This window comes from Schistocerca nitens, chromosome 9, assembly GCF_023898315.1.
Source record: "Schistocerca nitens isolate TAMUIC-IGC-003100 chromosome 9, iqSchNite1.1, whole genome shotgun sequence".
NCBI classification, from domain to species: domain Eukaryota; kingdom Metazoa; phylum Arthropoda; class Insecta; order Orthoptera; family Acrididae; genus Schistocerca; species Schistocerca nitens.
Genome location: NC_064622.1, coordinates 314,804,483 through 314,815,749, shown reverse-complemented (window position 1 = coordinate 314,815,749; position 11,267 = coordinate 314,804,483). Strand labels below are relative to the sequence as shown.

The following is an 11,267-nucleotide window of genomic DNA, read 5'->3' as shown; positions in this document are numbered from 1 at the left end:
GCATGCCTACATGCACCATATGGTAAGACCACCGTTCACATATGTCAAGATTGTCGCTCTGATGGATGGGTCTTTTCAGCCTGTCAGGAACTTTCGTAAATACATACATACGCATGCGGTAAACTGAAAAAACTTGGCTCCTTTTTGGCGTTAATACCCGTAATCCATTGTCAAATAACACAAAATAAACAATAATTGAGCACCTTAAACTTTCAGAAACATTAATTTATTTCCTGTCTCTTTTTTGATGTCTATATAAAGAGGCTTACCACAGAGGCACTTACAACCCTACAGAGTGAAGGTTATTCGCCTTCTGTAATTCCTGCCTCATCTTCAGTGTGTTGCCTCGAGCCTGCAGTACTTTCTATGGAACGAGAAAAAAAATTTATATAAACGACGAAACGTTTACATTGATCAGATTCTTTATTTAAAAGGGCAATTAGTTGCAGCAGACAGTTTGTTTGCGTTACATATACCAGTGATGGAACCCAGGACAGTAGACAGCCCAGAGTCCTTAGACGCCAGATGCAGATCGGATCCAGGAACGCAGGTTGCCGACGTTGGCGAAGACACCGGGGGTGGCCTCGCAGCTGGAACTGCCCCAGGAGATGATGCCCACCTGGGTGCTTCCGCTGACCAGGGGACCACCAGAGTCACCGTTGCAGACGCTCTTTCCGGCCTGGCCGGCGCACACCATGCGGTCGGTCACAGTGTTGATGTTGGCGAAGGTGTTCCTGCACGTGTTGCGGTCCAATATGCTGATGTTCACATTGAGCATACTACTGATGGACAGTCCATCGGTGTACGTGGCTCCCCAGCCAGTCACCGTCACGGCGAGGCCACCTGGTGGGTCATAGTTGTCACTGGCGAGGGTCACTACTCGTGCGCTAGTACCCAGTAGAGATCCAGACACCTGAAAATCAGAAACAACCAATGCACATACGCTACATGGAACGCAGTGCCTTCTGTGATCTATGACCTGGAAAACGAACGTGAGTGTTTTGAAACATCATTTCAGTGTGATCAGAAGACTGGAAATGGAGTTTGACGACAGAGGAGGAAGAATTATTCGCTGCTTTAACACAAAAGTAATTCAGGATACAAATAACATACGTTCGTTAGCTGTTTCACAAAGAAAGAAGTTGTCCCTCTTCAGAATTTACAAGGAGTCCCAGGATGAATGGTCAACTTAGAGGGTTATGTCACCATCATCGTCAGTGTTTACGCCTAGGGAAGGTCTTTAAATGAGCTCTCCATGCAGTCCAGTAATTTACTACATACTTCATTTTCTCAAAATTGTATTCTACTCTTGTACTAGGCCTATCCGCCATCTGGAATCTTCTGCGACCTACACTTCTTTTTCCATTCACTGTTCATTCGATATTATGCATCGGTAAGGAGTCTCTTCCCAGAAACGTCCAAGACAATTGTGTTTCTTCTTCGTTATAGCCTATGCAATTTCTCTATTTTCATTCATCCTTCTCAACACCTTATTTCTCACTTTGTCTACTCATTTCTCCCCTTCCATTTTCCTCCAGTCCACATCTGAAATGCTTCTGTCCTTCTAACTTCCTCCTTCCTCAATGTCCATGTCTCAGCTCCGTATGATGCCACGTTGCATACAAAACACATTGCTAATCCCTTCCTCAGGTACCTGTCCATATACCCGCATAGACGCCTGCTGTTTTTATTTAATGCCTCCACGGCAATTTGCTATATGCGTTTTCACTTTACTATTACATCTTATGCCTTCCGTTATTATGCTTCCCAGCACTAATTTATTCTATATTTTCCTGTAATAATTCTATAGTTCTTATTTTTCCTGCGCTTATCACCATGCATTTTGTCTCTTTCTTATTAATCCTCATCCCGATTTCCTGCATGTCTTACTCAATTCTTTTAATATTCCAATCTTAGTGCTTTCGCTGTCTGCCAATAACACCGCATCGCCCTCAGACTGAATACATTCTTTCTTCCCACCAATATTCCAAACTCCTTTTTATTCGTTTCAAAAATTTCTGTGTAATGGGTGCCATGTATTTGTGAAACAGTACTGTGGAGGGACAGCAGCCTTCCCCCTGTCTCCTTCGAATTGTGCTTTCACCTGTCATCTCAATCAAAATCAGTACTACTGTTTTATGTTGTATGCATAGTTTGTTAATCGGTCTTCTATCCGTCCAGTCGACTCCTTTCTTTCTTAGAATTTTCACCAATTTATTCCACTGTAGTCTCTCAAAGACTTTCATGAAATCAGTGGAAACAGTATGAACTTCTCTTCTTCTTTCAGTCTAGCTCCCACCTGTAAGTCAAATTACATCTCTTGTACCTTTCCGTCTTTTAAATCTATGCAGTGTCTCTGAGTATTTTTTCCAGTCATGTGTGAAGTCTCCCAGATATCATCATTAGTAGAAATTTTGACCCATAGGAAACGAATCTTGCTTTATGGTTCTCCATCTCTCTTAAATCCCTTTATACTTTCCCTTCTAAAAATGAGCATTCCTTGTACCCTTCTATAACTCTCGTCTTCTCATGTAATTCAGTAGGATAGGACATGACAGGAACAATCAATCGCTGCAAAAAGGTCTAGTGAACTTGGCCTATAAAATGCATACCTTAACTCTCGCAATACCAAGGGTGGCCCGGGAGCCGAAAATATTGATATCCAGTCATGTACCTTATATTTTGAAACACTTGAAAAGTATTTATTGTTTTTAATTGTTTCTTACACTGCAATCCATAATTATTTACTATTTTTGATCGAACTTAACCCAAAAATTTAAATTTCAGCAGTGAATGTGACTTTTTGTAACAAATGTCATCTTCATATTTTCGTGTTCAGGACTCTTCTTACACATCTATATATCTTTAAATACTATGTTATGAATAGAAGTCAACGACAGTTAATGAAATTTCTATTTTTTTTTAATATTTATGGTTGTCATAAATGACCTCTCCCTACGATGTATAACTTTATTATTGCTAACAGTGTGCTAAAGGATATTTTCAGGTTCTGGACACTACTTGTACATCTCTACCTATTTAAAAGGTATCTTCTTCATAAAAGCTCAAAATAGTTGACGAAATTTGTTTTTATTTTTATTTTAGTAGTGTGCATAAAGTACCTCCCCTTGGTAGTTCGTGTTACGGAAAACACGTTGCTGTTACTAGGGTCATCATGAGCAACGAGCTGTAAACTTGTGGTAGAAGAGATAGGCCTGAGAGTATCGAAGATGAAAAAGTGCTCATAGCTCATAGGACATGAATTTTAGATGCCGTGCTCAGTAGACTTTTATGCTTCGAATTATCGTTAGGGTCGTATTCTTGAATATTGACCATTACGCGAGGGACACCCTGTGTACATAACATGAATCATACGCCAAGTAATGCGGCCACGACAAGAATATCACACCGCGTATTGTGGTCGTTTTTTAACGATATATTGAGCGCTTTACCACATATTTTAATGAATTAAAACACTGGTTAGCAGTCCTAAGCTGAACGAACGTAAAATGTGTACAAGGAGAGAAATTCCGGAAGCATTCAATGAATTCGAAATTAAAATTTAGCCGGCAGATATGGTTAAAAATGATAAGAAATTCCGCTTTGTGTAAAGTCAGTCAATCAGTACCAATATTGCCACCAATACGAAAGATGACAGAGAAAAGGCCGAAATACTGGTCTTCCGGAATAGATTCATGGCGGAAGTTCATTCAATAAACTCACGAACACAGAAATGACAAATAATGAGAGAAGTAATTGCGGAATTGTAAATCAATTAATACCATTCAATAGCGTAGTGGTATGTGGACGTCATGGGATATCCGAGAGTTTCTTTAGAGATTATGCAAAGTGACATGCTTCCCTCCTAGCAGTAGTTTATCCTACACAGTGCGATTAACGGAAGATACGTAAATGTACGGCATGAACATGCACACAGTTCTGGACCGATATCACTGAGGTCTGTCTTGGGCAGGATTGTGGAAGATGTTTTATGCTCAAGCATTATGACGTTTTAGGAGAATGAGAAAGTCTTGTCTGACAACAGCGTGGATATAGCAGACAGAGATCGGAGGGAACTCAGCTCGCGGTGATAGGACAAGTGAAGGAAAATGTGGTAAGATGCTGTTTTCCCTGACTTCTCGAAGGTATCCGGTACAACGTCACATTGTTGTTAATCAACTAAAAACGCCCTTACCAGTTGTCGAACCACAAGTGTAACTGCATTGTTGTGCTTCCTGCAGACAGCACACGACACGTCGTTTGTAATGGAGTAAAATCGTTGGATGTACATGTGATCTCTGGGCACCTAAAATTAAGTAAGAGGACCGTTACTGTTTACAGTGCACATAAATGACACAATGGACGACGTAGGTAGGTCGACGAGGCAATTAGCAGGTGAAGCAAATGGCTCTAAGCAGGAAGACTGCAGGAAATTGAAGCGGATCCACGGCTGGTGCATCAAGTGACCGTTCAGACGGGATATTATCAACCTTCTGAATGATTTGATGCAGCCCCCCACGGATTCCTCTCCTGTATGCCAACCTCTTCATCTCAGAGTAGCAATTGCAGCCCACGTCGTCAGTTATTTCTTGCGTATATTCCATCCTCAGTCGTTTTCTACAACTTTCACCCCCTACAGGACTCCCTCTAGTATTATGAAAGCTATTCCTTGATGTCCCATCATGTTGTCAGTGATTACTACACATTCCTTTCCTCGCCGATTCCGATGGAATGTTATCTATCCGTTCTCGCCCAGTCATTCTAGAAATTCCGATGGAATGTTATCTATCCGTTCTGCCTTATTTGATCTTCAGTCGTACAAAGCTCTCTCAAATAATGACTCTAATGCTGGATCCCTCTCTCTTCTCCGTCAGTTTTCGTTTCTTTTCCTATCAAGTAGTTAGACAAGTTCTCCTCCTAACACAGGCTTTCAGTCTACTCTTTCAACGTGTCACTCTTTCCTGTGGATCTAACAGTGGTATTCCAACTCCACTCTTAACTTTAAAATCCATGCTTTTAATTTCCTCGAAGGTTGCTTTGACTTTTCAATATGCTGAGTCAGACCATCGGTCAATCATTTCTATTTCGATTTCTTATGTTTTTAATTCATCGATTTCCCTTTACCTTCTCTACACTTGCTGTTTATTTATTACCTAAGCCACTTGTATTTATGTGTTCTAATTTTTTCTGAACATTTTTGTACATCCTTTTTCCCTCGATCAGACAAAATATTTTTTCGGTTACCGGTAGTTTCTTGGTAGCTGCCGTACCTTTCTTATACCTTTATCTGCTTTCCAATTTCTATGATTACACTGAGCTATTCGTTATCTCAGTATCTATTGCCTCACACAACTTCAAGAATATCTCTTCAATCCTTAGTACTTCCGTATCCCACGTAGTTGCGCAATGGTTTCTTCCTGACCGGTCTCTTAAGGTTCGGCCAACCTTTCAAGATGACTAATCTGTAATCTGAGCGTCTGCTCCTGTCTATGCCTTAGAGTCTATAACTGATTTCGGAATCTCTGCCTGTTCGTGATGTAATCTGAATGAAATCTTCCCGTCTCTCCCTTTCTTTTCCTAGTATATAGTCTTCTTCTGAATCTTGAACAAAATCCCTATTACAAAATTGTTAAGGCTTTCGTGGCCACTTCTTGACAAACTGCCTATTGGCTTCTGTCTCGGGTTCTTCGGCCGACGTTCATGTAATGATTTTTCTGACGTTTCGCCAGCACGAGTCAAAGCTTCACCCTCCATTGCCGGTGGTAAACTGGAGCCGAGCTCGCGGGCGCAGACTATATGTACCTGGCGCGCCAGTGTCCGAGGGCTTCTCCGCGGTCATTTCCGGTGCGGTTCTCTTGCTACCTGCGACGGTCGTTCGCTGCAGTACGGGAAGCCAGGATCCGTTTACCTTAAGGCTTTCCTCTTTCTTGTTCAAACTGTTCGCGTGTTTTTGTATTTCTACAGCTTGTCTGAAAAAGCGCGTGTGATACTGCTTCTCTACAGCCAGAACTTCCGTGTCGGCGAATTTTATTACGTGGTCGGTCTCATTCAGTGCGTGGTCTGCCACGGCCGATTTCTCCACCTGCCCCAACTTGCAATGTCGCTTATGCTCTTTGATCCTGGTGTAGATGGATCGTCCAGTCATTCCGACATAAACTTTTCCGCATGTGCATGGTATACGGTATATTCCCGACATTGCAAGTGGGTCTCTTTCCTCCTTCGCCGATCTAAGACACTCTTTGATCTTCCTTGTCGGTTTGAAAATCGTCTTTACGCCATGTTTGCCATGGAAGTAGAAAAGGACAAGAAACTGCCATTTCTAGGTGTGCTGGTCACAAGGGACGGCGAAAACCTGGGACACAGCGTGTATCGAAAACCGACACACACGGACCGATACCTGCACAAACTGTCAAACCACCACCCGAGCCAGAAAAGAGGCATGATTAGTACGCTCGTAACGAGAGCACGACGAATATGTGAGCCGCAACACCTCAAACGAGAAATGCAACACCTGGAAACTGTCCTGAGGAGCAATGGGTACTCCACAAATTATATTAGAAGTGTAACAGAACCAAACACTCGGCGAAGTAAGGAACCAGAAAAAGAAATGTCGGGTACAGCCTTTCTGCCATACATTCCCAGAGTGACGGACAGAATCGGCCGCTACGGTCGCAGGTTCGAATCCTGCCTCGGGCATGGGTGTGTGTGATGTCCTTAGGTTAGTTAGGTTTAAGTAGTTCTAAGTTCTAGGGGACTTATGACCTAAGATGTTGAGTCCCATAGTGCTCAGAGCCATTTGACCCATTTTTTAGAATCGGCCGTATATTGCGCAAACATGGCGTAAAGACGATTTTCAAACCGACAAGGAAGATCAAAGAGTGTCTTAGATCGGCGAAGGAGAAAAGAGACCCACTTGCAATGTCGGGAATATACCGTATACCATGCACATGCGGAAAAGTTTATGTCGGAATGACTGGACGATCCATCAACACCAGGATCAAAGAGCATAAGCGACATTGCAGGTTGGGGCGGGTGGAGAAATCGGCCGTGGCAGACCACGCACTGAATGAGACCGACCACGTAATAAAATTCGCCGACACGGAAGTTCTGGCTGTAGAGAAGCAGTATCACACGCGCTTTTTCAGACAAGCTGTAGAAATACAAAAACACGCGAACAGTTTGAACAAGAAAGAGGAAAGCCTTAAGGTAAACGGATCCTGGCTTCCCGTACTGCAGCGAACGACCGTCGCAGGTAGCAAGAGGAGAACCGCACCGGAAATGACCGCGGAGAAGCCCTCGGACACTGGCGCGCCAGGTACATATAGTCTGCGCCCGCGAGCTCGGCTCCAGTTCACCACCGGCAATGGAGGGTGAAGCTTTGACAATGCCAGCCACTCGTGCTGGCGAAACGTCAGAAAAATCATTAGATGAACGTCGGCCGAAGAACCCGAGACAGAAGCCAATAGGCAGTTTGTCAAAATCCCTAATAACGCTCTTATTGCATTGGCAGATTAAGGGGAACATTTTGACAACGACATCAAAAACAAAGCGATTTTCACATCCATACAGCTCTCAAAATTTGTGTAGGATCTTGGAATAAGAATATATTTGTTATGCAGAGCAAAGAGTCATGCTATCCGCAAATCTGCCTGTCTCCCCACTATTCTTGTTTCAGTGCGCATTCTTTACTGACGACTCTTGACCTTCAGCTTCCATATTTGTCGTGCCTAATCCATCTTTGATCCTAGTATGTCTCCCTTTATCTAAACTTCAGATAGTACTAGACCCTAATCTGCCATTCTTTATATCTTACCGAGCGAGGTGGCGGAGTGGTTAGACACTCGACTCGCATTCGGGAGGACGACGGTTCAATCCCGCGTCCGGCCATCCTGATTTAGGTTTTCCGTGATTTCCCTAAATCACTCCAGGCAAATGCCGGGATGTTTCCTCTGAAAGGGCACGGCCGACTTCCTTCCCCATCCTTCCCTAATCCGATGAGACCGATGACCACGCTGTCTGGTCTCCAACCCCAAACCAACCAACCAACCTTTATATCTTCTCCTGCAATCTTCCGATTTTTTTCTTTATCCAGTGCAAATCAGGTAATCCTCCCATAATTTCTGTATTTTAGTTTACTAGAAAAATCTCTTTCTCACCATCTCTTCATATTGTATAGTACCGAATAAGTTCATTTAAAAATTCCAGCGACCACAATAGGTTTCGGATAATTTTGTTTTCTTATTTCTTATTATCCTACTGCCTTTGATGTTCACTATTTGGGTTCATCTACTGATGAAGAGTGGTTGTTGACTGTTGTCTGCAGTGTGTTGAGAAACAACTTTTGTAAATGATACTACAAAATAAAATTGATACGCCTCCAAAGATTGCGATGAGCTCAATGTGTAGTCGGTCTGCCTTTGATTCCATCAGTTTCCGTAACTACGTATACAGACCACGTGCCTAATGTGCGTTATTTTCATGAGGTTCCAGTGCAAAAAATAAAACTAAATTGTTTTGAACGTCTAGTTGGCGACTAGGAAAATGAGCACCACATCGTACTGGTGAAAGTGGGACCAGACATTAAACCGTGATGTTTACATGGAAACAATTTCTTCCTTTTACTCAATTCCACCGTATGGAAAGCTGAAATCCTTTCTTCTAGAACGCGTGGGTAATGAGGGAATATGGTGACTAATTTGTCATTCGCATCTGATATTCACTGTTCCCCTCCTAGCGATAGAACAAAATATTCATCGCCACCAACCAACAAGCAGAAGTGGAATAGCTGCGAAAAACTCGTGGTGATCAAGAGCAGGCCTCTAAAATGCTCTAACTTTCTACTGTATCCCACCAACTGGACCCTTTCCCTCCAACTGGTCTTGTGGGCAGTAGTTCTGGGGAACCTACGTGCTACCCACAGTTTGAAAATGGGCAAATGACGTGCTTTAGTAGGAAAACGATTTTGTATGGGAGCCAAAAACAGAAGAACTGTAAGAGGAGAAAAAAAAATTGTAAGAGACGCGGCGGCATTATGCAACATCCATGATAGAAGAAAATCTTTCCTGAATATGCACCTGTGTGTTAGCAAAGAAGAGAGGCCTAATCAAATTCGTCATCCAGGTGATCTAGTTAATGTTGAGAAGTTATGTCAAATCGATTTTAGGCAAATATCACAAACCTGAACAACAGCAACACCGTAGTCTACAATCTGGTCGTTGTACGATGCGTGTATGTAGCCAGAGGTGGCGCTTCTGACGAAATCACCGCTTCCGTAGGTCGGGGAGCCGGCTCGGAAACTGCTCAGAGAGACGCTGAGGCTATCCACTCAGTGAGAAGCCGTCAGCGCCCAGTTGGCATTGATGATGGATGCTCCACAGATGTACTGGATGCTCCACCGCCGTACTGGAAAGACAGTTGCCACTGGTAGTTGGCTATGTTGGCAGAGGATCCTCCAATGATGGGGCCGTTACCCTTGCTCCACAGCCTGGCCGGAGTGGGCAGAGCCAGAGCAGAGCTCAGCAGGCACACTAGGAAGATGGCCACCCGCTGCATTGTGGAAGCTGTGACTGCCACAGCTTCCATCCTCGCCCTTTATATACCATTCAAATTGCAGACGTAGAAGAGGACGACGACCTTCGTATCTCATTTGGGGGATCATTACCCTGCATATTTGTTAAATCACTTCTATCGCCTCAGATATGATGATCCGGATAACAGCCAAAACAGTTACTTCGGTCATATGATGAGAGTGTGTTCTCATTAGTCTGGTTTTACTATTAAATCACGTACAGTATGAGTGGTGAAACTTTTATCTATTTGATCTTGATACGAATATAGATGATGGAGCTATCTGGGAGAGTTGCCTAATGTACTTTATTTGCTCGAGGTTCCAGTGCAAATATAAATTTTTTCAACATCTAGTTGGCGACCAGGAAAATGAGCACTACATGGTACTACGTTGTGCTTGATTCATACTAGTAACAAGGTAATGGGAATTTGCTTCCAGTCCACGACTTTTATCGTTAATATTTATAAAGAAAGTATATAATTAGGCCAGCTAAATCGATTACTTCATAGTCAAAGCCATTATAAGTAAGAGGCACTTAATTATCTACACATAGTGCGGTATCTTTCGTGCTTTCAATAAAGTGCCATTGTACTTTTAGAAATACATGTTTCGTGGAATTGAATGCACCGTGCATCTGGTGGTGGTACTTAACGTATACGATTCTGCCCCATCCCAATCGCATATATTATTATCAATGTGTGTTAAATTTTCTCCGTATTGTTTTTCGCTGAGACATAACGCGAATAAATTTAATAAACTGCTGTTTGCCTAATAGGCGTTTCCTAATTTAAAGTGAATAATTCCACCTGTGGACGGTAAAACAGATACACCAATTTGCAGACAAATATTTATTAGTAGGATCCCTGTAGCCTTACAACAGTCTATACTGCAGTTTAGGCAGGATATATTTACCATTCGGAATGATGTAGACTTGCCAAGGTGTGTATTGGTGTTTACACAGGATGTGTTTACGGTTCGAAATGACATTCAGTTCGTAACGAAGTAAATTACTTTAATGTTGAATACAGCTTTAATTCCAAATAAAGCTTTGGCGGGTTTTCAGTAAATACGCCCTCATTTCTGCTCACTGTTCGATGGAATAATGTAAGGTGGGACGAAAAACTTTCTATGCTGCATGGGGGCCTAATTAAATAAATGAAAATAATTTTAATTTTTTAGTTGACTGTCCGGTTACGCAATCTCGTAAACGGTTGGCCCTGACTAGTATTATTACGCAATCTGACTGCATAGAATAACAACAAAAAATGAAAGAAAATTTCCGTTAATACAATTAATTAATTAAGTCCCCAGCAACTAGAAAACCTACGAAACCAAAGCACAAGTGTAACTGTTCTGTGTGTGGAAGTGTGATTCAACGTACACATCTGGCACGGTTCTTCCTCAATAAGACAAGATATTTTAAATACCATTTATACTGAAGTAATTAAAAGAATAAATGGAAATACTATAATTGCACACCGAAACCAGAAATACAGTCTAATACAAGAATACGAGCCAAATGCTTTGTTGACTGAACCTGTGACCAAGGGGCATTATTGTTTAACACATTTGAAATAAAAAAAATAAGAACATTTTCTTTTACCTTTATATATCTTGACGAAAAGTACTCTGATCATTACAATATCTCCATTCGAACATCATCTGGTGTCTAGCCCATCAAAACATCTGCACACAACAT

The 11,267-nt window shown here is 42.2% G+C and overlaps 1 protein-coding gene across 1 annotated transcript; it reads right to left on the bottom strand.

Annotated features, from left to right (window-relative positions):
• Nucleotides 1–514: 514 nt before the first annotated feature.
• Nucleotides 515–9,582, bottom strand: LOC126204206 (trypsin alpha-3-like). Its single transcript, XM_049938605.1, has 2 exons — nt 9,376–9,582; nt 515–913 (listed from the first exon to the last, which is right to left on the bottom strand). The coding sequence occupies exons 1-2, from the start codon at nt 9,580–9,582 to the stop codon at nt 515–517; spliced, it is 606 nt and encodes a 201-aa protein (XP_049794562.1).
• Between the last annotated feature and the right edge of the window lie 1,685 nt (nt 9,583–11,267).

Excerpts from the sequence above, each read along its gene's own strand:
- LOC126204206 (XM_049938605.1), bottom strand. The coding sequence starts at position 9,582 with ATGGAAGCTGTGGCAGTCACAGCTTCCACAATGCAGCGGGTGGCCATC. Across the intron at positions 914-9,375 it reads GTGGAGCATCCAGTACATCT|GTGTCTGGATCTCTACTGGG; the intron begins GTGGAGCATCCA and ends TCTGATTTTCAG.